This window comes from Onychomys torridus, chromosome 4 (genome assembly GCF_903995425.1).
Source record: "Onychomys torridus chromosome 4, mOncTor1.1, whole genome shotgun sequence".
Lineage (NCBI taxonomy): Eukaryota > Metazoa > Chordata > Mammalia > Rodentia > Cricetidae > Onychomys > Onychomys torridus.
Genome location: NC_050446.1, coordinates 148,387,118 through 148,414,875, shown reverse-complemented (window position 1 = coordinate 148,414,875; position 27,758 = coordinate 148,387,118). Strand labels below are relative to the sequence as shown.

The following is a 27,758-nucleotide window of genomic DNA, read 5'->3' as shown; positions in this document are numbered from 1 at the left end:
GTAGGGGGGAGGGAGAGAGGTGAATATGTTTGTGAGTGAGTATATGAGTATGGGTGTGATTGCATGTATACACAGGTACACACACAGAGGCCAGAGGGGGATACCCGGTGGCCTGCCCTATCCCTCTCCACCTTATTCCCTTGAGCTGAATTTCTCACTGATCCTGCAGCTGAGCTCACAGTCAGCAAGCCCCTCCACATGGTTTTCCTGCCTTACTTCTACCCACACCCCGATAACCACCGTCAGCCCCACAGCATGACTTACAAGCACATGCCACACATGACTTTTTATGTCCAAACCTAGTTCCTCATACTTGTGTGATGAGTTCTCTTACCTACTGAGCTGTGTCTCCAACCTCCAGTTCTCTGATTTTATTCGTCCTGGTCAACTTTGAAATTATCTGATGAGACAGTACTTATCTTTACATTTTTCACCTCTTCTGTGGGGACTCCTCCAGCCTCCTTCACCTTCCCTACTCAGCAGAGCTTCTGTCCCTATGTAATTTAGAGAAACGTGGCTGCAATGATGGAAACCTCAACTAATGGGGACTGAAACAAAGGGGTTCCATCTTTTACAAAGTAAATACAAAGGGGAGGGTTTCCAGAATTAGTTCTGGTGGTGTCTGGTGCCCTTGAGTCTTGGCTATCCTTATCATGTTGGTATATATCATTGTGCTTGTTACCTCATAATTATACAATGGCTGCTGCTACTCCGGGCATCAAATTAAAATTTAAAGGAAGGAAAAAAGGATGACTTGAATTGGATCTGTGCCTTTTTGGAATTGACCAAAGTAGTGTCATATGGCCATGGCTAGTTCTAGGGACACTAGGAAGTGAAAGATATTAATCAGCACAATGCTGATATTATATTTTCAAGATTAAAACATGAATGGCCTATGAATGGGCCATCAACAGTGATGATAACCATGTTACAGAACTCAACCCTATGGCCCTTTCAGCTTGAGTTTAGGGGAGGCACTAATCTTCTGCTCTCCAAACTGGACCTCAAATCATTCTTGTTTGCCCAAGGACAATTACTCATTAAATCTTAGAGCTCCTACCTGCCAGGCCATCTGGCTTTGAGTTGGTGACCCCCCACACAGTAATGTTAAATTAATAAAGAACTCTTTGAAGCCTAAAGTTAGATGTCGTCAACACAGATTCACTTTGGGTGGTCTCTCAGTAGTATATTCTTTAAGCATATGAATATTATGTCAGTGGTAAGGAAAACCTGTGGTCTTTGCTACCCCTGGAAGTTCTTCTTTGTCATTTTGTCTCTTAAGAAATTTGAAAACCTGCCTTTTGGGTAATTGGTCATAATTTTGTGTTCACTGTGACTGTCTTTGTCACATTATCTGTGTCTATTACCACATACAAAAAAACTTGACTCAAATGTCCTCAGTTGATTTGTTGAACTTGGGTTGGGTTTGGACAGTTGCAGCTGGTCTGTACCAGAGAGTTACCTTTTTGTCACCTGATCTCTGACAGGCTTGGCAAGAACAAGTAGAGTGAAGGGCAATGTTGCATGTGTTTTTTCTTCCAGAGGGCCGGCTGGCTTAGCCATGTACCCACATCACAGCCACCGTTGCAACAGTAATAATAGTATAAGAGATGTGTCACTACACCCAGGCACCTTTGACCATTTTTCCCCATGTACTTCCCAAAACAACCTTGTAAGCAACCTACATGACACACTGATTGGTCCCACATTGGCGGTTACATAGGGTAAGAAGTATCACTTGAATTCAATGTGGAAGTATCATATCTGAAAGCTGATGTGGCCCTTCACCTCTCAGGGTATCCTCCAAGGCTCCAGACATTTTTTCTGCGATATCTCAGTGGTGACACCAGCTGTTCTGGGATCCATTTGCTTCACAGAAATCATTCTGTGCCAAAATCAGCCTGGAAACAGGCAGATACAAATATATGATGGATACAGCTGCCATTCAGGAAAAGGGAAGCTAGATACATGAGCAAAACTCCTTCAGATTCTCAGACTGTGCACAATCAATGCCAACATGTAGATTCCCACTCTGACAGCTCTCCCAGACACCAAGGAAGAGAAGACCCTGTGATCTTCAGACTCAAGCTAAAGTTCTAGAGATGATCTGCCCCTCCACTAGGCACACCCATTATCTCTACTCCAGACCTCACATTGACTTGTTCAGATTTCAGATCTGTCTTGTATTTTACAGCAAACCTTGTAAAAGAAATAGCATTAAAAAGTGTCAGCAACTCTGACAGATAGCCCTGTATTATGGCTGAGGCTCATGTTTCTCTCTCTACAAGGTTGGATAGACAGAAACACAGAAGGTGAGCTGGAAATCAGAAGAAAGGGCAAAGGCAGCATGAGTGAGAATGGACCTGTACAGAGAGAGTTAGGTTCAGAGAAGGGTGGAGAGGGTCCTGAGGTTCAATATAAGCCTTGCCTTTTGGTTGTTATATCTCCCTGGATTGTTTGAGAAATAGAGCCACAGACTGCCTGCCTCCCACAAGTACCAAAAAAACTAAGGGTGATAGTTCTGCAAAGGACCTGGGGTGGGATCGCACACAGTGGCAAATATTATTATTCTCCTCTTCAATGATATCCTCTATCTTTTGGAAATGTAGGCTTGGGCAAATGAATCTGAAAGTCCTTTAGTCTTCTGCTAAGATTTGTGCCATAGATGCCACACTTGCTATAAGAATTCTGCACCGCCAGGCGGTGGTGGCCCACGCTTTTAATCCCAGCACTCGGGAGGCAGATCTCTGTGAGTTCAATGCCAGCATGGTCTACAGAGTGAGATCCAGGACAGGCAGCAAAACAACACAGAGAAACCCTGTCTTAAAAAAACAAAAAACAACAACAACAAAAAAGAGTTCTGCACCATACATCTAGACTTTGAGCCTTCGTTTGGGTCCTTTGCTTTTTTAGTTCATGCATTTTGTTTTGTTTATTTTCCTGGTAGGAACCTGTTTTCCTGTGGGCCTCATGGGAGAGATGTACAGGGGATTATAACCACAGAAGCAGTCCCCCACACAAAAACAGAGAAATGCCAGAAAGTGTCCTAGAACAGGCAAGGCGCCTCCACACATCTCTTAGGCTTCATAGCATCTCCTAATGTGCTGGCACAGGGTGATTGACAGAGGTATCATCCTCACCTTGCCTCACCCTATCTTGTGAACCGAAATCAGTGTGGCTTTCCATAGCCATCACCCTTGAAAACACCGAGAGCTTGGCAGATCTGTTCATTTCTCATCCTAGCCCAAGCGTCAGTGTTATAATATTGGATGGAGGTTCTTGTCTTGAAACGAGATCAATACTTAATCTGGGAGTATGCTCTTACTGAGAGGGCACATGGACTTCTAAGCAGCACTGGCTGCCCCAGTGAGCCGACTGTCAGTGATAGACAGCTTATTTAGATCTTGGTTAATCCACAGATGTGTTGATCTGTATTTCAATTACTTAATTTGGATGCCCTTTCAAGGATAATGTTAAAACCTGCATGTCATTGGATGAGCCAAGTCACACAGCAAAAGGAGGTTTGAGTTTATTACAGTTTGAGGATGTATTTCTGGCAGATCCAGAGTGCTGTAAAATACAGCATTAATTTTTGTTTGACATATTCAAAAATGCCATGGGCAAATGATTTTGTGTAGATTATGAATATATCAAGTAATAAAAAAATTTTAGAGACTTCCCTGGGTACCATTCTTCCTAGCTTCTCAGAGGTTAGCAAAGTATTTTTAAAAATACCTCTAAAATTTCCTGCCACCTACACAAATCACACAAGAAATGTAAATTTGGGGAGGAAATATAGCTAATGATTATAAAATATAGATATATTGATTCCAATGAAGAAACATGGCTATTACTTTGACAGCATGACCAACTCATATGCAAATGTACTTATGTATGTGAATTGGTCCACACTTACACCTAAGCAGTTTAACAAAAGAGAGACTGTATAATTTTTAACATTTTCGTTTAACAGTAGAGTGTAGAAGCATTTTCTTACCACTAAGTGTACATTCACACAATCTCTTTGGACAGCATTGTGCCGAATGAGTCATAGTTGATCTAACCATTCCCTGTGGTGTACTTTGGTAGGCTTTGATAATTTAGCGTAGTCTGCAGTTTAGGACACATCATCTTTGTGCTTTTGTGTAACAGTTCCACAGAATGGGGTGTTACATTGTACTTGAGAATCTCTGGGTCCTCTGGGAGAGAACAAACACATACAAATGGAAAGAAATCAAGTGCATACAAAGGGACACAGGGGACTAAATTAGTGCACTGGCCAGGACTCAAATGCCTGAGATCATTTCTTGCTAGGACTGCAGAAGAGGGCCCCAATAAGGAAAGCCGTAAGCAACAGAAACTCCATTAATAGGTGAAGTGCAAAAGGCAAAGCATTGGTTCATGAAATTGGAACATCTGCTTGGTTTCAAACTGTGCTGAGACAAGTGTTCTCATGATGTTGTTGGGTGTGTGTGTATGTGTGTGTGTGTGTGTGTGTGTGTGTGTGTGTGTGTGTGTGTGCGCGCGCGCGCGCGCGCGCGCACGTTTTGATTCAGCTTTTTAATGTGGTAGCACCATTATCAGGCTCTCTTCTATGTGACTGCTGCTTCTGGCAGATACAGGCTTGAGGGGTATTTATATTCTCTATTAATCTCTGCCTGGCCCTTTAAACAGTCTTTCTGCCCACCTATCATTTTGAGACAAGAAATGGCATGTTCTGGCAGCTGGCCTGTGTCTTATGCTTGTGCCCTTTGTGACTGGGACCCCGTGCTGTGGAGTAGTAGTCAATGGGAAAATATAATCAGAGACAAGAATGAATCTACTAGGAAAAATGCTGGAAATTGGGCAGGCACTGGTAAATACTTTAGGATACAAATACTGGGAAATTCTAAATCAAACTGCACAAGCAATGCTGCTGGCATGCTGTGAAGCCCAGAGGCATGGTGGGCTCTAATGCCACTTGATCCATGGCTCCATGATGGCATTGAGGACTCAGCTGCTTTCAACTCAGAATCCCATACTTCCTCTCCACAGAAACGACCCTCTTTAGAAAGTTGATAACTCTTTCCTTTCATCTGATTGGATGAGCCTAAGTCGCATGCCTACCTCTAAACCAATAGCCACCTCTACTAGGAATACCACACACTGATTGGCCAATCAGTAATCCTGGACAAAGGGTGAAACACCTTCTGCCTGAGGCACTGTGAATATGTGAAGGGGCTGGGGTGTCCCCTGAAGAAGTGAAAGGTGGTATGTTGGGTGGTCTTTCAACACTGGAATCCAAACAAATGGTCACTGCTTCATTGATACCTTAGATAAGAAAAAAGACAATCTCTGGCTAAAAGGTGAAATTCTAGGGATACCCTAGTGATAACTGACCACAGTGTGGAAGCAAGTTTGCACAGGGACCAAGTAGTAAGGAAGCTCACTGGGATATGATCAGCTACTCATGCCTTCGGGGGCAGGGGAGGGAGGGGGAGGAGGAAGCCTTGGGATGACTTCTGAGGACATAATTACCAAGAGGACATCCATCTCCTCAAGAACTGCTGGTGGTGGACAACAGCCTAATAGAGCTAACCTGTAATCTATCCCAAAAAGTCAAGATGAGAAGTTATAAAGAAAAAGGTGGGTAGGGAGTCAGGTTGGCATTTGAAAAGCATGGCGGAGTGAGACAATGCTGTATCTAAGGGGTCAAGAGTGTTCTGGGTAGAAGCAGCAAGTGCAAAGGCCCTGAAGCTGGTGTCCACCAAATTCTTGGAGTTTTGGAAGGGGGACAAGAGGCCATTCGTAGATCCTCAGGTCAAGGATGGAGCTAAAGCCAGGCCACAGGTCTTTCAGGAATTGTAAAGACTTTGTACTTACTCTGAATAAGAAGTGAAATTTATGATAACAGAGGATATTAATTGGAGGAGATAATGATCCAGCCCTTTCCCCTTAGCTCTGCCTGATTCTTAATTCTTTCTCCTCTCCTTTCTTCCAGGCCATGTACATGTTCTATGCGCTCGCCATTGTGTGTGATGATTTCTTCGTCCCATCCTTGGAAAAGATTTGTGAGGTATGTGGGGGCACATTCCCACTATGCTTGAGAGAGGCATGTTCTAGCCTCTTCTCCAAGGTCCTGGGGAGTCTCAGATGTAGTAAGTACCTGAATGCCTGGGAGAGAAGAACTGTGTTAGCTCGGTCTGCATGATGTTTGGTAACCTAGGGAATGGCCAGACTTTAACCCACATTACATCTGCTGTTACTGCTAGTTCTACAGTCCCCTCTGGGTACCTGTGGGGATACTTCAGAATGTCCTGCAGCAACATAATGTGTGTATGCTCCAGCGCATAAACTGTGTGTAGTAAGGTGTAGTATTTGCAAACAACCTGCGTATATCCTCCTGTATGCTTTACTATGATGATGTAAGTCCTGTGGAGACAGATGTTCACTGTGTTGTTTAGGGAATAATGACATGACCAAAGATGTGTGTTCCTTGCAGATACAAATAGTTTTTCAAATAATTCTGATTCCCTGAGTGTTAAACCCACAGTCAGCACCCCAGGCATGGAGGGTCATACTTTGTGTCCTGTTCCCCACCCCCCTTTTTTTTCAATTCTGCTGCTTATTGCTTCCTATCCTTCCCACCACCTTCCTTTCCTCCATTTCTTCCTTCTGGGATCCTGTTAGGATAAGAACTTACCACCACTACATGTTTTCTTCACACTTAGCTCTCTATTTATACTCTGGGTGGAAACCTGGCAGGCTCTGGGGCAAGAGAGCTGGGTAAGGAGGAGTAAAGAGACACCAGCAAGTTGTCCTCTGGCCTCCACATGTGTGCCCTGGCATCCTCACCTATGCATAGGTATGCACACATATGCAAGCACACACAAATATACACATATACACGCACATACATGCAATAAATAAATAAACCTAAAAAGGCTTCTTTAATGCTCACCCTACCTAGAAAGCTCATTTCTTGTCGCTTTCATCTCACTGTCTTCCCTGAAATGTATCTTTCTTAGATGCAAGCTTTGCATTTTGTTTTATCTACTGTTTTTATTTCATTATCTGAGTTTTCAGAAGGCAGTCTCCAGACACAGGTCCCACCTGAAAGTCCAGTAGCCAACAAGCCTTGTGACCTCTTCTTGCTCCACCCACAGTACCTGATTCCATAGATCCCAAAGACCAACATAAAAGGCAGTCAGAATCTATATTTCTAATTAGGTCACAAGTATTGCTGAGGATGCTAGTCTAGAAATCTTACTTGGAAGATTATTAACTGAATGAAGCAGTTTCTTCTGAGCCCTGGACATTTGTTCACTTTTGTATTTGGAAATAAACAATCATTGCACAGTAACCCTCGACAGGACCTAGGAGTGTCTTCCTCTTTGTAGTGGCAGTAGATTAAGGAAAGTAGGGTGGTGTCTGGCATGCACAGTTCTCTAATGCAGAAGCGATTGTCACAGTGACCCAGCCTAAGAACAAGCACACCTTGTGTAAAAGGCAAGGAAGCGTTCAGCCCTGTAGCGGGGGCATTTGTGATCCCTCAGTTTCCATGGCAGATTGGGTCCAAATCCTTGGTTGTTCAACTCCCTTCTTTTTTTTTTTCTTTTTTTTCCATGTAGTAGCCAACTTTATTCAGAGCATCAATTTATACTCTGAAGGTTAATAGTCACATGAGTAAAGTGTCCAATCACAAGCTGCAGGTAGTGAAAACATGTTTTCTATAGAGGCATATAAACAAGTAACAATAGCCAGTTGTAATGAATAACCCCTTCTTAAAGTAGTGGAGGACTGTAAAGTTAAATCTTCTCTATACTATGCCCAGCACAATGTCAGTATTGTGTAAATATCTGTCAAAGTATACCTTTCAAAGAGATTTGATGAGGAAAAAGACAGTGTGTGTTTGGTAAGGATACAGGTTTATGTTTGTTTTTTTTCCCTGAGTACTTTCCATCTGAGATTAGTTGAGTCAGTGATTGAGGACACAGAAGGCCCACTTGCCTTATTGGTACTTTATTCTTGTGCAAAGCAAAACAGTTCTGCCTCTTTCCATGTGACATGTTTGTTGTTAATAGCAGAGGTATTCATTGTGTCCTATAAATACAGATATCAACTTGTGTCCTCCATCGAGGACACACAGAACCTTTGAGATCATGCATGTCCTAGAAAAAAAAGCAATCAAACAGCTAGCAGAACAGAAGAGGGTGGAGTAAGCCTTTAGCAGAAAAGTTAAGAAAGAAAGAGAATGTTTAGTGGAATAAAGATGCTATTTTTACTGGGTTGTTGAGGTGCAGGAAACTGACTGTGTTGCTGTCAGTGTGGTGTGACTGCACTCATCCTCTGCCACATCTAAGACTCTGCCAAGTGACCACAGTCAGCTTCTTTCCAGGAATCAAGAAACTGAGGCTCAGAGACTTAGAGTATCCTGCCACAGTTTACACAGCTGGTTAGGAGTGGAGTCATGATCTGAGCCCAGGTCAGTCTGAGCTTACCACTGGGTCATCATCATACCTGCTGGCAATTCTGCCACAACTTATATCAGGTTTGTTCAGAACTGGCTCCACCTCTAGGATCCACAGCTATCTAGGGAGGAGGAATGCAGATGAGGGGTCTCCCTTCCCAGAATGCTCCCTGTTCCCAACCAAGTCCAATTTTAGAAGCAAAATACATTACAAGAAAGCATGCCGTGAATACAGCCCCTCTCTGTGAGTACAGGTCCGTGTACTCAGGCCATCCTTGTTGCTGAGCAAATGGCATGTCTGTAGAAATGGGTAGGAAGAGGACAGAGTTTGAATTTCCTTGGAGACCCCATGTTTATGTCTCTGAGAGTCTGTGCTCAAATCTCCCTGGGGTTCCATTCTTCCATAGGATCCAGGAGCCGTGATGTAAAACCACCCATTGTAGCCTTGCAGGGCTTCCTAACCACACATACCCTTGTTGCTTTCCCTAATATCTTTGTAGAAAGAGGATGCTGTGTGCTCAGTGCTTGCTCCCAGATTAACTCTAGAGCTAAGCAGAGATGCTCAAAAGGGATGTTGTTTGGACTTTGGTGAAAAATGATTCTAGAGAGAAATCCACATTACTCAATAAATCATAGCTGAGTCAGGGGAAGGGAGTTCAAGTTCAAGCCAGGAAAAATGATGGGCAGGGAAGAGAAAGGAGTGCCAATATGATGACCCAGCATGCCAGCCACAGGTCAGATAAGTCACTAAATTTTAGATAGCCTCAAGGTTACATCATGGAACATACAAAGGTGTTGGAATGTTGAGAAGTCTCTTGTCTGCTGAAGATAGACAGACTCAGATTCTCCTACACTGAAGCAAAGTGGGGAGAGAGGTGTTTCAAAGACTCAGCAAGGGCAAGACGTGGCATTGCTGGGGATCAGGAGGTAGCAGCCTTAGGTTGGTCAGAGCTTATGCATAAATGAAGATATTGGATGTCGAGAGTAGGAAGGCTTTAGGACCATGTGCAAGTTGAAAAAAGCAGCAGAGGCACCTCCAAGGCTGTGGAAGAGGGTGACAAGCCTTGCTTCAAGTACTGTAAACACTGAACTGGACTCTGTCCCAGCCAACCTATGTGCCCTGGCCATCCATGAGCTTGTAGACCACTGATAAAATGAAGCATCCCACCTTTCATATGCAGGTTCCACATCCAAGCATTCAACCTTGCATCAAACATTTTAAAAGTTGCATCAGTATGGGACAGATATAGACTTTCTTCCTTGTCATTATGCCCTGGACAGTACAGTATTTGATGTGGCATTTACATTGTATTAGGGATTGTAAGCAATGTAGGGATGATTTGCAGTATATGGGAGAATGTATGTAAGTTACATGCAAACACTGCACTCTTCTATATGAAACTTGAACAGCACTTAGATTTGGGTATCTGGATCCTAGCAGGGAAAGGAGGCATTTCTGGAACTAATCCCCACTGATCCCAAAGGCTGACTGTATTCACAGAAGGTTGCATGAGCCCAGTAGGGACTTTGTGCAGAGAGAAGGGAGCAAGTAATGGATTCTGCCATGGTACCAGGGCAGGGCCGTTTGGAGGGAAGGACCAAAGGAGCCTCATCTAGAGAAAAGGTCGTGTTGACAAAGCATTTCAGAAAAAGAAAATGCCTGAGCCACTGAACCTAAATAGGAGCAGCAGGACCTGTTGTTCATAGAGAGCCAAGAGTGTTCAGCTGTGGTGAGGGGATGCAGGAATTATTCTCTGCTAAGGATGAAGCTAAAGGAGATTCTCCGTACCCCCACCCCTCCCGTATAGCAGCTAGCAATGTCGAGGCAAGAAGGCTTCATGACTAGTGATTCTAAGAGTCCAGCAAGGTATTGCCAGGTCAGAGGGAATTAGGCATGAAGGAGAGAGGAAATGAAGGAGATTTGGAAACAAGAGAGAAACCGGACATAAAACCAAGCTTCATAAGTAACAAGGAAAACCAGCTAGTGGAGCTCCACAGGGAAGGGCAGCGACTCAGGGCTTTCCTGGGAGCTGAGCTTCCTGGACTCCTGGTTCCGGTGTCAAGTTGGCTTCTGGCCAGCCCCACCCATTGAGACTCAAGTGCTCAGGGCCTCCCCACCAGCCACAGCTTTTAGTGCTGATGTACCATCTCAGGGTCTCCTCAGTACCCCATGTGAACCTTAACTGTGAGTGCAGAGCCAAGGAACCGAGGATCCCAAAGAGAATGCCTCCTTCAGAGGCTCCTTCAAGGCCATCCTGCCTCTCTGTGGCCAAACAGGGAAGTGCAACCACTGTTGCTTCTGAGAATGAGGGGGTGGCATAGGAAACTGGAAAGGAAGTCTCTGCCCTGACACCAGAAGGGAACCCGCTGCTTACCAACAGCCAGCAGCTTACTTTCTGAGACATGGTGGAACGCCAAAAAGCTAAACACACCAACCAGCCACCAAGGTGCGTTTGTATTCTGCTCTTGAAAATCACCTTCTGGCTCAACACACAGGGTGACTCGAGGACTAAGGAGTGTCCCCAAAGATCTGGGGCTGCCATCCTTTGCTACTCAGTCTCAAGTCTTCTCTCCTGCTGTGCCACCTGGAGTTTGAAGGTCAAGGGTTGGGACTGTGCTTCAAGAGGGTGTCTCCAGAGGCACATGCACCGGCTTGGAAATGGGCTGCTGTGAGTTTGAGGTAGTCGAAGCACTACAGCAGCCATGGTCTTTGCACACAGCTCTAGATTATCCACGTCTCTTCTAAAATCAGAGTGCCTGCCAACACCTAGAGAGCTGAGCAGAGCTGCCATTAGAAAGGATATCACTACCCACCACTGCCCATGGTGTTCTCACCTCCCCACTCCACCCTCCTGCTCGTTGGCACAACAGCCCCCTGGGTACATTTGAGTTGTGGACCCCTAAGTGTTCTGTAGAGCCTTTGGCTAATGAAGTCTTGTAGCCTGCTGGTCCGGCAAGGGGGCGTGTGGTGAGCAGATTGTAGAAATGGCCAGGCTCTGAATGGAGGACAGTGAGAGGGACTGAACCCAGCCCCTGGGTCCCTCTGAAGTCCTAGAGCTGCCCTTCCCAAGGCTTAGGACCCGGGGAGCCACAGTCACGTGTATTCCCAGGTAAAATCCCAACTCACCTGTCTTGTCTTTGTTCCTGCACAGCGCCTCCACCTCAGTGAAGATGTGGCAGGAGCTACATTCATGGCAGCGGGCAGCTCAGCCCCAGAGCTCTTCACATCAGTTATAGGTAGGTGATGCTGGAAGACTACTATCTCAGCCCTTCCCTATGTGAGAGAAAAGGGCTCTGGGGAAGAAGGCCCCTCAAATTTGGGTTATTGGACATTCACAAAACAATTGAAGTTCACAGACCCCAAGCAGAGCCTTCCACTTTGCTGTGGTCATTCAACCCTTTTACTGTGTGTGAACTCATCCTAGACCCAAAGCCAGTGCTACTAAGGGAAAGTCTCTCCTCTAGATTCAGAAGATCCTCCCAATGGTTAGCTGTTTCCTGTGGGGCCTGAGCATAGTCTAAAACTAGGAAATGATCTTTAGGTTCTCTTTGGAATGCAGCTGGACCACTACAGCCAGACTGGTTTTGGTCTGTGTTTCAGGAGTCTTCATCACCAAGGGTGATGTGGGAGTCGGCACCATCGTGGGCTCTGCTGTGTTCAACATCCTGTGTATCATCGGTGTCTGTGGGCTCTTTGCAGGGCAGGTAAGACTGATGACTTCTGGGTGATGGTTGTACATGACATGTGGAGAAGATAGAAATATGGAGCTGAGGCAGGAGATTGTCTTGTTAGGATTCACCCACATTGGAGCCTTGAGCTGTAGAATTGAAGATTTCCATTAGACACCTGAAGCTACTGTTATCTGGTTTCCAGATTGATGGACAGTAGACTTTGCAGCTCCACATAGGAAATTAACCAGCCTGACAATGCTAACTGCAAACTTGGGACGCCCATTCCCATTTTGAGAGCAACTGATCTGCACTAGAATGATTTCCAGTGTGATGGTTGCCTCAGAGGAAATAAGATAAATGAGAAAGAGGGAGAAATAAAGAGACAAAATTTTTCAGCTTAAAGAATTCATAGTTGAGCCTGGCAGTGGTAGTGCATGCTTTTAATCCCAGCACTCAGGAGGCAGAAGCAAGTGGATCTCTGTGAGTTCAAGGCCAGCCTGGTCTACAGAGTGAGATCCAGGACAGGCTCCAAAGATACACAGAGAAACCCTGTCTCGGGGGGAAAAAAAGAGTTCGTAGTTGTTGCTGTTCAGGACGTTGCCTTTCTTCTTGCCACTAAATCTAGAGGGGCCCTTAGTCCTCAGTTAACCTAATGCCAGAGATATCCTGAGGGGCATCTGTCCTTTATCAATGTAGTGTCTCTTGGATAATCTCAGGAATGTATTCAGAAGTCACAGTGTGAGGCTATTGGCTGCCAGCTTCCCTGTGGCTCTCACATCCTTGTTTTCTCAGAGAAATGGCCATCAGAAATGAGAACCTCACTTCTCTGCCTAAACTGCCAAGATTCAGTAGCTTCTATTTCTAGTGTTCCAGAGGTGACTACTTATAATATTGAGCGACCTAGTAATTCATTTTACCTGATCAGTAACCTGACTGAGGTCTGTGCCATGGCCTGCTGGAAGTGGCTAGTGGGTATGAAGGGCTAAGATAGATGCTGCTGTCCTGGGCCCTCATGTGAGTCAGGCCTCTGTGTCTCTCAGAAGCTGCTGAGCATGCCATGATGTCTGACCCCCAAATGTACACTCCAGAGTTCCCATAGAGTTCACTGCTATTCTCTGTAGCCCATTTTCACTGCCACCATTTCCATGCCAACTGATTTGTCCAGTTGGCCTGCTTGTGTTTATTCCTTCCAAGTGACAGGCAGAAGAACACCTTGATCTTGTCAGACATCAGCTCCAGGGCTCCCCAGTGGACAGGCTCCCTCTCACGGGGCTCCTGGGCAGGTGCTTTGGTCATGAAGATTGAGGTCTGTCCCATTCTCTGAAGTGAATATTTTCTGCTTTCTCAATGACCCATTGTTGTAGTTAGAGTTTTCCTGCCTGGCCCACAGTCAGGACAAATCTCTCTCACCCGCCAGGCCCATAGATGCTCAGAACCAACCAAGTAAGCACACAGAAACTTACATTGTTTAGAAACTGTATGGCTGTGGCAGGCTTCTTGTTATCTACTTCTATCTTAAATTAACCCATTTCTATTAATCGGTACTTTGCCACGTGGCTTGTGGCTTACCATTACCTTACATCTTCCTTGTCATGGCAGTGGCCTGCTGTGTCTCTCCCCTCAGCCTTCCTATTCCCAGAATTCTCTTCTCTCTTGTCCTGCCTATACTTCCTGCCTGGCCACTGGCCAATCAGAATTTTATTTACACAGAGTGATATCCACAGCACATTGTGTTAAGTGCAATGAGTCCACACTGTAATGTTCTTGAACTCTCCTACATAAGTAGCGCCACTGAAAGAATGAGCCCCATGCCTGCCTGCCTTTGCTGCTGTCACTCTCCCCTGGCTTTACCCTGCCTGACCGACTCACCATTGCCTTCCAGAGATGAATAGTCACACCAGTGGAAGCTGTTGCTGTTCGCACTTTCTTAATTAGCATCGTCACCATTAGCTGTATGATTATTAGCCTGGCCGTTATTAGTGTTGTCATTAGCTCATTAGTCATTTGTACCTGCAGCTTGGTTCTGAAGCAAGCCTGAAGGGGAAGAGATAATGTAAAGAAATGAAACAAATGACTGGGTGATGTCAACTCAGTGCCACACAGCTAATTACTTATGAAATGACTACAGTGTGTTTGTGGTGTGTAATTCATCAACAGTGCCGCTCATCATGAGCTTGGCTAGAACACCTGTTCATGGCTGATGCACCGGTTGTTGGCATCCATCTTTCTACCTCCTCCAGGTCCTTGCTGGCTGGTTTCACAGCCCCATGTGGCTGGATAAAGGAAAGAATCAGAGCTGTTCCCGGAAGCAGCCATCAGGGTGATCCTAGATGTACCCTTCCTCTTTTATTATTATTATTTTTTATCTTCTGCCTACTTGAAGATTTCCAAAGCCATCCACACTTGCCTTTTTTGTAGATTCTCTCACATCTTTGCAGAAGACACAGAATTATATTTAGGGAGGAACATGGGCCGAAGAATCAGATTGGCCTGGGATCATATACTTGCTCTGCTGTTTGCTGAGTGATTTTGGAGAAGTTATTTTAGCTACTGAAGCCTGATCCTTCTCATCTATAGAGTGGGTATAAGCAAGCCTACTTCTGAGTGTTGCCATGGTGATGAAACCTATTATGTTTGACTTTAATAATAGTACTCGGTCTGCAAGGTCAGTCAAAACAAGTTAGACACTTTTGTCAACTCTTGGTATACTCCTCTTGAGGTCCATACTACCAGATTCCACCCTAGGTCACTGGGAAGGTTTGGCCTCTCAACTGATGGACTGATTGACAAGGGTGTCTGTGGCTCCCATCAGAGACATGGTAGGGAGCAGAGAGGTCAGGAAGAAGGTCTTGTAAGTGAGAATGAAATGATATATTGACATAATGAGATCAGAGGACTAGTGCTTGGTCCTAGGTGGTCTCATGAGTAGTAGAAAAGAACAATCAGCAAGAAGTGAGAGTTATCTAGCCTCACACAAGGGGACACATTCCCAGACAGCAGAGCTGGTGCCATGGGATGTCACAACAAAGGCCAGGAATTGGGAAATGAGTGATTAATAAATCTAATCACAGGTATCACTTGGCATTATTATTTATATTGTTCTGCACTTTCACTGGCTGGGAATTACAGCAAGCACCCATGGGCCTCTCTTTAATGCATTTCAGCTTAAAGGGCAGTACATGAGGAAGTCTGTCGCCCATCTAAAATTAAAGTAATTAAACTGTAAGGTTTGAGCTCCTGTCTCAATTGGGGTTTTGATGAATTCAGTGTCATTGAATGTCTGCTATATCAGGAGTTTACAAACATACCCGATGCCTCCTTGTTCGCCTGAGGTGCTTTGTGGAGTTTTTATGGGACAGGAGGAAATTGCCTCTCAGAAAATGGCTTGGAAGGAGTTTCTGGGTATCCCACAAGACATTTACAGAGCTGTGATCCTCCCAGTGTTTCCTTAAGAACAAAGAAGGATAACAATGAAGTGAAAATATCCAGGTCTTGACGTAACCTTCTAATATATTCTGCCTATTGCATTAAAAAGACTTCATGCCAATTTTGTAAAACAATGTGCTTATGAATTTAAATCCACCATTCAGAGCATGTTAAGCTTTAAATACATAACCACAAACAGAGAGTAAACAGTTTAACTGCATCCCAGATTAGGACCTTCATATTCTGGTTATTACAGGCTGGCAGATGGCTCCAGTTTGTTATAAAAGCTCCCACATTGGCTCCTGGCATCCTTATAATGTCCCTGATGTTCTTTGGCGGGGTCCATCTAATCTTGGCTACATTTGCCTTTCTTCAAATAGCACCCTGTCTGAGCTGGCTCGTTTACACAAAACAGAGCAGCACCAAGAGTTGAAGCCTGCCTTCATTTGAATATCCCCAGAAGAAAACTCTAGGCAAGGAGTCAAGTGCAAGTAGTTAATTTGAAAGGTTGCCCCAGAGAACACTAGCAAGACATTGAGGAGGTAAGACAGGGAAGAGAAAGCCACAGACAAAAACATTAATGAGCAAGTTATAACTACCAGCAACTGGGATTTGATTCATCTTTGGGGACTGGTTTATAGATGTGCAGTGATCTCATATAGAAGGTAAGAGAGCCGGGGCACTTACACACCAACTCCCACTTTCCATTCCATGTGACTCCAGGTACAAAACATGAACCTCTCACCATTCCAACTTGTTGGGTGACCACAGTCAGGGTGGACCTTGGCACTCAGAGAAAACCCTAGGCAGAGGGATGCAAGGGTTGGTTACTGGGAGGACCTGAGAAGGTAGAGAGATGTGACTGGGCCCATAGAGTGTGTGGCAAACACAAGACTATAAGGCTTCTAGATAAGCTATCTGTTTAGACCCCATCTTCAGCTCCACTGATGGATACAAATGGGAGGACCAGGTGGACAATTAAGAAATCACAGATATGGATCTCTGGCAATACACTGCTTGCCTAGTGTGTGTGAGACCCTGGCTTTGATCCTGAGCACTAAATAAATAAATGAATATTTTTAAAGGATTTTAAAAGATTATTTATAATTTTCCAAAAGTGACTGATCCCACTTTCAAGTATATCAATTTAGTATGAATTTGCTGAAACTACGATTCTCATGATATAATTGGTAATTTTATATAAAAGCCAGAAAAATCTTGGGATTTAAGAAGGTATAATATTCATACAGTGCTACTTGTACATTATATAATGCTTAAAAACATTCTCTTCAGTATGTAAATGTTTGTCATTCCTCATGTATCTTTATCATTTTGGACTATGTTATATAAATAGTAATGTTTTGCATGTATGGATTCGTGTGAGTGTGTGTGCATGTTGTGTATAGTGTACGTATGTGTCTCTGTGGGTGTGTACACATCTGTGAGGTTTGGGTGTATGTGGAAGCCCGAGGTCAACATCAGGGGTCTCAATCCCTCTCCACCTGATTCCCTCACTGAACCCAGAGCGCATCAACTCAGTGAGACTATCTGCCTCTGCTCTCCCAGTGCTGAGATGTGCACTACCACACTCAGTGAATACCCAGACTCGGGTCTGCATGCTTATGAGGAGGACCTTTATCCGCCAAGCTATGTCCTCAGCCCAAATGATAAGACATTTAAAGGAAAACCAATATATACCACATGTACTGTAACCTCTGGGGAGAAAAGTACAAATTAACAGTGACTCTGATAGTTTAATTCTGCCCCAGGTCATAACTTCATTAAATAGAAAACCTTTCATTTAAAACTGCATGCTTCACAACTCATTGCATGATGGGGGAGGGGGAGTAGCTACTATTCAATAAGCTTATCCAGACACCACACCCAACAGTAGTCTGTGAGTATTGGTACAAATGCACTCACTGAGTTTTAAGGTACAGAATGGTACTATCCTCATCAACAGACTAGGAAGTGAACCCTAGAGATTGAGAAAAGGGGTCTGATAAGATAGTTAAGACTAGAACAGACATATCTCCTGACTACATAATCCATATGAGGAACCACTGATTTATAAAGCCTCTAGATACAACTATTACACTCTCATTATTAGGCCGAGAGTTTGTATGTCCTTTAGAAGTTTGGGGTGGAGGACTTGGAACAATGCAAGGAATGGTCATATCAGCAAGATAGTGGTGACCCAAAATACATGTGGAAGCACTCAGTGTAGCTGAGGGATATCTAGATGCTGCTATTATCACCTATTATAATTAAAAGCATCTTCTACAGCTGAGCTTTTGATTCGCCAATCATGGAGATTCGGGCTGATGAACATAACGGAAGACTCATGGTCTCCTGTATACATTAATTCCTGGGTTATTGCTCTCCAGATGAAACTGAACACGTCATCTATCACAATCCAATTCTTGGAATCAATTCAGACCCCCAAATTGGCTAGGGACTGTGAAAAGTGAGAATGAAAACCACACACCACCAATTCCAAACTGGTGTTGGAGGTCAACTATCCACTGTAAATAGGGAGATGATGGGACAAGAATGAGGTGGATGACCCCCAGAAAACCAAGGATCAGGGGCCTCCCCCGGGCAGCATGCATTCATGTTTGGTACTGTCAGAAGCAAGATAGCAGCATACATATGGCAAAGATGAACCTGGGCAAGGGTTGACCCATGGAGCAGTCAGTCTATCAGCTGGATTTTAGGATTTTATCACCTGGGAAGGCAGAGGTTCTGTGCTTCTGCACGCGGCCTGCTTTGGAGGACAGAGTGCAGATGCAGTCCAGTTACGTCAAAGGAGTGGCTTAAACTGTGAAAGCCCCATCTTCATGCCAAGCGCCACTCACACCAGTGCCGGCTCTGGGGGGCATGGAGCCTCTGGCGTGAGCAGCCCTTGGGGGATGTCCCAGTCCTATAACAGGCTGTGTTCCCAGGGTGTTTCTCTCTAATCCTGGTGCTATCCTCTCCCTGGCTAGTCCAATCTCTTGAAATCAGAGCTATCTTCAGTGCCACATGCAGATGAGTGCTGAGGCTTTCAGTTTCTGCTAGCACAGCACCAAACTGAATTACATTGTAAGTAAAGAGAATTCAATGGGGGTCTCTGAAAACTGCACAGGAAAGCGTATGGTTTGGCCAAAGGCTCTGGCCCCATTGCTGTTCTCTTCCCTCTAATCACCTCGGTCCTCGTCCTCAGATTAATTTTCTGCAACCCACAGTAATGTTGTCTGATTTGTACTCTTAGACAATAATTCCAGCTACTCGCTAGAGAAAGGGTTCTATGGAGAAAGGACAGCAGCAGGGAACCAGTGAGAACACTGTGAGAGACTTGAGTGGATTCTGTCGTTGGAGGGATAGTGAAAGTGGCTGCTGGGTTTAGAGGACAGCCCAGAGGTGACACTAAGAGGATGATGAATTGAAAATGGCAGTGAAGGAAAGTGATAAATCACAGAAGACACCGGGACTTTTAGTGTGCACAATGTAAGTGGGCTACAGAATATTTATTGACTCTATTAGTGATGATAGATTGGTCATGAGAAATTAGGGTCTGTCTGCACTGAATATGTTGTAAAGTCAGCAATTCTGTGTCAGATCCAGAATCATGGGACGGTCACCGAAACAGCAAAATGAATCTATTAATCAAAAATTAGCTTTTACTTTTTAAATTATTATCTGTTTTAAACTTTTTCATTAAAATATAATTATATAATTCTTCCCTTTCCTCCCTCCATCCCCTCCCACACATCTCTCATTGCTCCCTCTCAGTTCACATCCTCTTTTTCTTTATTATATTTATATTAATACCTAAATACATAAATACAACCTACTCAGTCTGTTCAGTGTTCCTTGTATATGATTTCAGGCCCGACCATTTGGTGCTGGATAACCAATTAGGGGCCTCATCCCTATGGAAGACTGTTTCTCCTGTTCTCACCATTCCTTAGATGCCTGTGTGAGGCTCCACCCCTAAACAAACTGATTTTTAACTTAATCTTAACTATAAACCCCACATGTTAAACGAAAAGTTCTATCACCTTCTGTCTGCTACTCCCCAGCCATTTTTACTTGGTAGCCCTTGTCACCACCAGTCCAACATAACCTCTTTAAACAACCCAACTATCAAGGAGACATGACTCCCATTGGTGGAGCTTATAGTCAAAATTGGCTTCTAATGGGACCGGGACCAGTGACATACAAACCCTGGGTAGCACTGCCCATCTCAAAAATCAATATGTATGAATTTTAAATTGACGAAGTTTCACCGACTCCTGTCAGTCATGGTTTGGCCAATGGCAAAGCAAGAAATGAGCAATTATAATCTGCACATTTTCTACATTGTCACTTGGCCCATCCATTCTCATCTGTTTTTCCCCAGACACCTATATGCCCAGTTAAAGCTTGGCTAGTTCGTCATCTCATACTAGACTGCAGTACCATCGGGCTATCTTTACTTCAGGTTTTGGAATACCATCAGACAGTAAGGATTTATTTTATGATTTTAAAATGCAAAAGCAGTGGAGAGAACCAAGGGGAGGTCTCTGTGCGCTTCCTGGGTTTCTTTTTCTAGTGTGACAAAATCCTTTTCTAGTAGTTATTCTCATTGTGGGCCAATCTCCCTTGACATATGGGAAGTAAATCGCCTATGCCCCTCTGATCCAGCAGCTCTTTCCTGCCCAGTAGATCCAACCCTGCATTTAAATGAAAGTCTTAAGCCTGGACCTGATTCTGACTCTCCAAGTGAGAAATATAAGTGCTATTCATTAGCTTTTCCAGCTCATGTGTGAAACACATGGACAGTGGCATCTGTTAACCAAATATCTGTTTTCCACTAGCAAAGCAAGATGTTTTGTCCCTACCCAGACCCAACCAAGGGGCCACTTGGCTTGTCCATGGCAGGAAGGGGGATGTCTCCTTTTCCTATAAGGAGGCATATGTAAATGGCCACTCCTTAGGAGATGAGGAAGAGATCTGATCTGTGTATTTTTTATTTGTTTGTGACTCTTTTTCCTCCACTATGAAGCTGCAGCTACAGTTGTATCATGGAAAATTAGAACTGGAGCATGTGGTGCACTGGCCAGCAGCTGGGAGACTCGGGATGAGGTGGAGTGGCTAGTCACCATTATCCCCACGGCCTTCGTCCTTCTCAGCTCTCCGTCACAATGCAGTAAACCGGATTTTTTTCCACTGTCTTGCTGTCTTTGATTACTGCAACATGCAGCTTTCAAAGACACGTGTCCTGCCTCCCCACTGGATCATTTATTTTTCCTCTTTAAAAAACAATACACAACTGTCTTCTGCCCCCAGTTATTCTCTGTTTTTATTGTAAATTAAAAACAGCTTTTGTGTTAATCACTAATCATTTGGGGGGGAATCTCAGCTGAGTTAATGCAGAATTGTATGTATTAGCTCATTTCATCCTTAGATCAACCCCATGGTGTAGATAATGTTTTTCTCGTTTTATAAATAAGAAAACAGAAGTGGGGGGGGCTCTCCCTCTCCCTCTGCACCCTTCTAGATGAAGTTGAATCTACACAATAGATTTAAGAGAATTTGAAACAAATGTGTCTCATAAATTTCAAAGTGATTTCCTCTGTGAATGAACTGGAATGAACCCTTGAACCCGTAATTTCTTTGCCCATTGTGGGTGGTGCTATTCCTGGGCTGGCGGTCCTGGGTTCTATAAGAAAGAAGGTTGAGCAAACCACAAGGAACAAACCAGTGAGTATCACTCCTCCACAACCTCTATATCAGCTCCTATCTCTAGTTTTCTACCCTGCTTGAATTCCTGCTCTGACTGCCCTCAGTGATGGACTGTGACATGGAAGTATAAGCAAAATAAACCCTTTCTCCCAGGTTGCTTTTGGTCATGGTGTTTCATCACAGTAACACTAACCCTAAATAAGACAGGGAAACATAGTAAGACCCTACAAAGAAAAGAAAAGAAAAAGTAAGGTATGGGGACAAGTCCCAGGAACCTTAACAATTAGTGGGCTCACAGGCAACCCTGATGAAAACTTGAAAACTACTGTGAAAGTCTGACATAGTTGTCTTCCTCTGTCAGATACACCCAAGGATGACCCTTTGTTCCTTGGAGTATAGGCAGAATCAGTGATTTTTGTCCAACAATAGAAAATAGTAATGATAGGCATGGGATTAATATTCCATGTTATGTTGTGAGATATTATGTCACCTGATGTAAGACTTTATCTGAAGAACTAGAGAAGGAGCTTTGCTTGCTGGCCTTGAGAAAATGCTGAGGCTGGCTACCCAGGCGGCCAGTCATCTCTGAGTGAAAAACAGGATCACGGTTCCTTTTAGATCTCAGACTCCATCCCAAGCTACATTTATATGTGCCCTGGTGGTGGAATTTTGGGGTGACTGAAATATGGTATTGGATCAAAGGGACTTTTGAAGCCGTTTCTGATACTGATACTTAATTCTGCTATGCTCTGGTGCTTTGAAAGTCTGTTGCGAAGGACAGTAGAGTCCCCACCTTCCCTTGCCTTGGGTGATGGTGGCCCAGGATTGATTTAGTCAGCTCTTCTTGATGATGGACAGAGTGTCTTAGGAGAGTCAGCTCTGCTCTAGGGATATGGAGAAAAGAGTAGGAAGGGGAAGACAGGTGATTCTTAGATGAGCTGGGGAGTCAAAGCCCACAGAGGCCCCTGGTAACATGTCGTTTCTTTCTCAAATCCTCCAGAGCCCCAGGATGCTGGGGCCATACTCTGTGTGGAGGCTGGGGCCCGGAGGAGTGCTGCTGAGGGAATGCCTCACTGCTCCTGGAATAGAGTGGTAAACCAAACCAAAATAGGAAATAGTTACTTTTATGGAAAGTGGGGAAGCCCCCACCCATGGCAGCTTTGCCTCCCTGGAGCCTTGGCTACTGACTCTGCCAGCTTAGCCTAGGTGAACCCTACACAGTGGGGATCACAGTCCTTCTGAGGCTTGTATAAATCCTCTGTGGGCAGTTAAGCCCCAGCAGAGCCCCAGTAAGGGGCTTCACAGTCACTTGAAAGCTCCCAAGGACCTCAAGACCATTCCTCAACACCATCATAAAAACCCAGATCTACAGTTTCATATATAACAAAATAAGAATATCAAGCTAAAATTTATTTTCTTAATTTCTCTGACAATAAAATAAAATAATTTTGTTCATCTGTCATCTCCCATAAATGAAAATGCATTTTAATGAAATGTGACTCTCCAAGTTTTAATGGAAACAAGTATTGAAGATGTATGGCTCCAATTCTAGCCCTCGGCAGAGAGAATGATTGTAAATATCAGTCATCTTGTATTAAATGTACAAGCACTGAGCCAGGGTTTTTATATGGTTCTTAACCCTGACTCCCAATTCTGACCTCCCTCAATCTTGACTGTGTGGCCTGTGGAAGTTACTTGACCTCTTTATGACTTAGATTCCTTGACTATTAAGTGAAAATAATAATAAAATTATAATAGCTACCAAATAGAGTTGTTGTGATGCTCAGATATGTTTAGATATGTGTAGCACACGGCCTTGTGGGGAAGGTCTATAAATAGTCTGCTCAGTACCAGAGTGTACTGTCCTTATCCTTCCTTGGGTGAAGTGTGAAATGCTCTCCTCAAGCTCAAGTGTTTGGACATTTGGTCCTCAGCTGGTGGCACTGTTTTAAGAAATTGTGAAACTTCTTAGGAGGTTGGGCCTAGGTAGGGAGTAGGTCACTAGTGGTGGTAGACTTTAGCACAGATAGCCTCAGCCTCCCACCCAAGCACTCTGTGTTTCTCAGCCCACGCCATGTAACAAGCTGGACTTCAGGCTTTCATCACCATTGCCAGGAGCTGAACTATGTCATGCCTTCCTTGCCATGACAAACTGTAGCCCCTCAGCCATCAGCCCAAATAAATCCAGCCTAAGTGGCTGTGTCATGTATCTGGTCAAAGCAGTGAGAACAGTTACTAACAAACAGTGTGACAAAGTAAAGTGCCCAGGCAAGAAGAGAGTTATTTAGAAATCTGAGCAAGGAATAGCAAAGCTGACCTCCACACTCAGATATGACTGGCTCCCACTCCCATGTACGTTAACTCCACCTGGAAGACCCTTGGAACTTGAGCGTGAACATGAACATGTGAATTAACATGAACACAAACATAGCGTCAGGCCTCTGCAAGGCTTCCCTGGTCTCTGTGGTAATGTTCCATCTCAGTCTTCCTCAGTTTCCACCCCACAATGTAACTCACCAAGATTGCTCCTGAACTTCTACCTAGCAGCCCCACCATCCCAGGCTTGTTGCCCCTCCCCAGAACCTTTGCCTGGCCTTCCTGCCCAGTGTGGGAACAGGGATTTAGACCAGCTCTTACACAGGGCATCTTGCCTTGGCTCCATTTTCAGCATCTCTAACTGCCCTCTCAAGTATCCCCTGTCCCTTTGACACCCAGATTTGTGGCTCTGCTCTGAGAATACTTAATCCTTGGCTAGCAGAAGGCAAGGACTGGAAACTGCACCATCTTGGATTGGCAGAAAAGGAGACACACCCAGCTCCTAACTATCTATACTGTCCTCTACTCCTGTGACTCTTACAGCCCAATTGAAGTCTCATCTTCTCCTAAACCAAAGAAGTCATAAGTATCATGCTGGCTACTCAACAGGAATCCAGCTTTGATTTGACCCTTTCTAGTCTCAAAACTCCTGGATTCCAGAATGTCCGGCTTGTTATACAAGTATACACTACAAATTTGAGCATTGTTCAAGTTGGAGTTCATGAAATGTGAAGTGTTTGAATTTTCATGGGAGGAGGGTGTGAGTTAGTTTTTCTTAGCCTGAACAAATGGTCACTATTCCACATGAATAATTTTGTTTCATAAAATTGTATCACTGTGTGGGTATATAAATCTAAATTACACTGAACAGAATTTACTTTAAATAGAATTATCAAAGTGTGATTAAGAGCAGGTAAGTTTTAGTCATACTCTCTACTAGTAATAAAAATTGAAATAACCAGATTAGTAATGATATTTAAAATTATAATTATTTGTACCACACCGGGGACCATTGTGTTCTGCTGTGCTGTTTTCTTTTCATACATTCTTTTATTTGATCTTTCTAGAATGATCTTCTAGACTATGAGGATAGTCTTGTCATTATTCCTAGTTTATATATGGGAAAACAGAGAGCTCAACAATGACAGTGGTAGTGGTTACTCTAGGGGCACTTTCGCCCACCCATTCATCACCAAGCCCCAACAATGCCCCTGCTATGAGGATAGGACTTCAGAAAGCCATTGAGTGTCTCTATCCAGAGAGATCTTTGAGGATCTTCTTACAAGACTGAAGTCCACTTGCCTTTCAGTGTCAGCTGGGTAGAGTGTCCAATTCAAGCTTCAAACCCAAATCTGGACAACCCTAGAATCCAGGCCACTGATACCCTTCTCTCCTTGTCCTAAAACAATCACCTACACTAAGCATAGATGACTTGAATATTCCCACTTCACAGTTTCTCCTTTCCTCCTTCCCTCCCTCCCTCTCTTCGTATACACAGAATTCCTGCCCCTGCTCTGTAATACAATAAGCATGTCCAGTAGTGGTGGGAGAGCTCGCAGTAGGTTCCCATCTTTCTCCCCACAGGCAATGCCTGGCAAAACAGTGGGTGGTTAGTTGAGGTCCAGTTCTCATGTCCTTCCAGAAGACCGTTTTCTGCTATCAATAGGATCATCATCCAGCCTAGGTGGATTTACCACACCCTCACCATCGTTAATCTAAGACCGTTTCTCAGGAAAAACCCAGTACACCTAATGGTGTATGTACAGTTAGGGGTTTCTGTCTCTTTGGAAAAGCCATCTGCTCTTTGCAACCCTGTAATTGCAACTCATGACCCTAGTCAAAGAAATGATGCTTACCCAGTGAAGCCCCAAGTTTGAGTTTGAGGCAAAGGGATCCTACACATAATTGATCCCTGGCCTTGATTTGGCTGGAGCTGGACATGGCTCACTAAAACTTTGGGATTAAGTTTAAATTCTGAGTGGGCTTTGATCTGAATGCATCTGGCTACCCCATGGCAGCTGCCCACTGAAGAGATAAACCCAGCAGGGCACGATGTACCACAACTCTGAAAGGCATAGAAAACAGATTTCCTTTGGGTGGAGAGAGGCTCTTGGCAGCCTTGCTAAGAACGATGATGTAAGTTCAGTTTTGCATCTCTGAATGGCTCTCCTTTCCCAGAGAAAAGAAATCAATGTGGAATGGAGTTGGTATCAGGTATTCCTGAGGTGGTTTGTCTGTTTATAGCACTCCTGTATCAAGCGGGCCCCATCAGAGATGAGATCAATAGACACCAGCAATAGTGACTTCAGAAACGTGACTAAATCCTTCACTGAGTCTGAGTCTGCGGGCTTCTTTACCGGCAGGCTATCTATTGCCAAACATCTTAGCTATGTGGAAGCAGGAAACCTCTATCTGGAAAAAAAATGAGATTTCCTATAGAGCTTAGAATTGGGGTACATATTTCCCTGTGAGTTTTTTTGTTTGTTTGTTTTTTAGTATCTTAAATTCTTTGTGCATTTTGAAATTAAGTATTTTGAAACTAAGGTATGCACATGACCTATATAAAATGCCTGTGGCTCTCTGGGGTGCCAACTGCATCTATCCTGGTACTCAGGTTCCCACTGTGCCTGATACATAGGAAGACAGCTGAGCCAGCTGTTGTCTCCATTGCTTGTGGGCTACCCTGAGCCCCATTGTTCACAGGTCTGGGAGGATTCCCAAGGAAAGTTTGAGGCTAGGGTGCCTTTATGTTGCCAAGATAGGCAGAGGTCTTCACACATCTCCAGACAGCACCAATTGGTCTAATCACTTCATCAGGGAGTACTTACTGAGGACCAGTTCTAACAGTGGGTCTATAACAGTGATTGAGGAGAGGACAGAATTCTCATGGCCTGGGTCTTCTGTGATGTGGAGGATCAAAAAGTAAATATAAGGCTGCGAGTGTAGCTCAGTGGCTCATTGGCAAAGTACTTGTTTATCATGAGCAAGACCCTGTGCTTAATTACTGAAACTGCCAAAAGGAGGAGGAAGAAGAGAGAAGAAAAAAGGATGAAAAAGAAAATCAATAAAGAAACTTCAAAAAGTGGGCTGAAGATAGTAAAATTAAAATCTTACATATGTACACACACACACACACACACACACACACACACACACACACACACTATCTATAACACTACCCGAGGATGATTCTATCAGAACTGTAAATACATTTTGTTGTTAGTTCAAAACCCATCATTACTGACATCAAAAAATTTCCATAGTTGCTCTTCCTCATCTCTCCCTGGCCCTGTGGCCTCTGACTCTGACCATGAAGCATAACTCAACTGTAAGCCATAGTTTTGTAGCTTAAGTCAGTTTAGAGATAGTCTAAATCCTAATGTAATAAGACAGGCCTTTTGGGAGGGTTGGAGACACACACTCACACACACACACACACACACACACACACACACACACACGCATATATTTTCTTGAGAAATTAGAGTATTTTGACCAATATGATGGCCACCCTCCAAGATGGCAGCTCATCTACTCCAGCCTTCAGGATTAAATCTTTTTGTTCCCTCCTACACCAAACACTGATCTGTGTCATTAGCAGTATATTGTAAAAATAGTGGTATGTGGTTCTCAAGGCTGGCCATGAAAGGGAGTGTAGCTTCTGCTTGCCTTTTCTGTTGAATGTTTTCTCTTGAGGGAAGCAGCAGCCACTGCCTATGAGAACACTTGAGTATCCCTGTGGAGAAATCTGCATGCAGAGAAACAAGACCTCCTGCAAACAGCACAACTCACCAGCTGTGCAGAAGGGGCTCCTTAGAAGCAGACAGTACCACCCTATCAGGTCACCATCACCTGACTGTGGGCCCCAGCTGATATCTTTACCGCAGTCTGATGAGACATTGGAACGGACATTGGAACCCAGCTAAGCCATTGGAAATGTGAGTGTGAGACAGCCAGTGTTTATTGTTTGACATGAATACGTGTTACATAGAAGTAGGTAATTGATGTGGTAAAACTTCCCCCATTTGAGGAATGAGAATGCAGACTCCAAGGTGCCAGGGTGAATGAAAGGCTAGGAAGCAGACAAGCCTATTTCGTGCACACAGTCTTCCTCCCTCCAGTCATTACTCCCCATAGCATGCAACTTTTTAACAAGCAGCTCATACTAGGAAGAAACAAGAAGAGG

The 27,758-nt window shown here is 44.2% G+C and overlaps 1 protein-coding gene across 1 annotated transcript in view; it reads left to right on the top strand.

The window, feature by feature from the left end:
• Slc24a3 (solute carrier family 24 member 3) overlaps positions 1-27,758 on the top strand; it is a 495,475-nt gene that overhangs the window by 358,281 nt on the left and 109,436 nt on the right. The window contains exons 4-6 of the mRNA XM_036184903.1: positions 5,981-6,055; positions 11,602-11,686; positions 12,051-12,154. Of these exons, the coding sequence (XP_036040796.1) occupies positions 5,981-6,055; positions 11,602-11,686; positions 12,051-12,154 (264 nt within the window). The remainder of the gene's footprint in view (positions 1-5,980; positions 6,056-11,601; positions 11,687-12,050; positions 12,155-27,758) is intronic.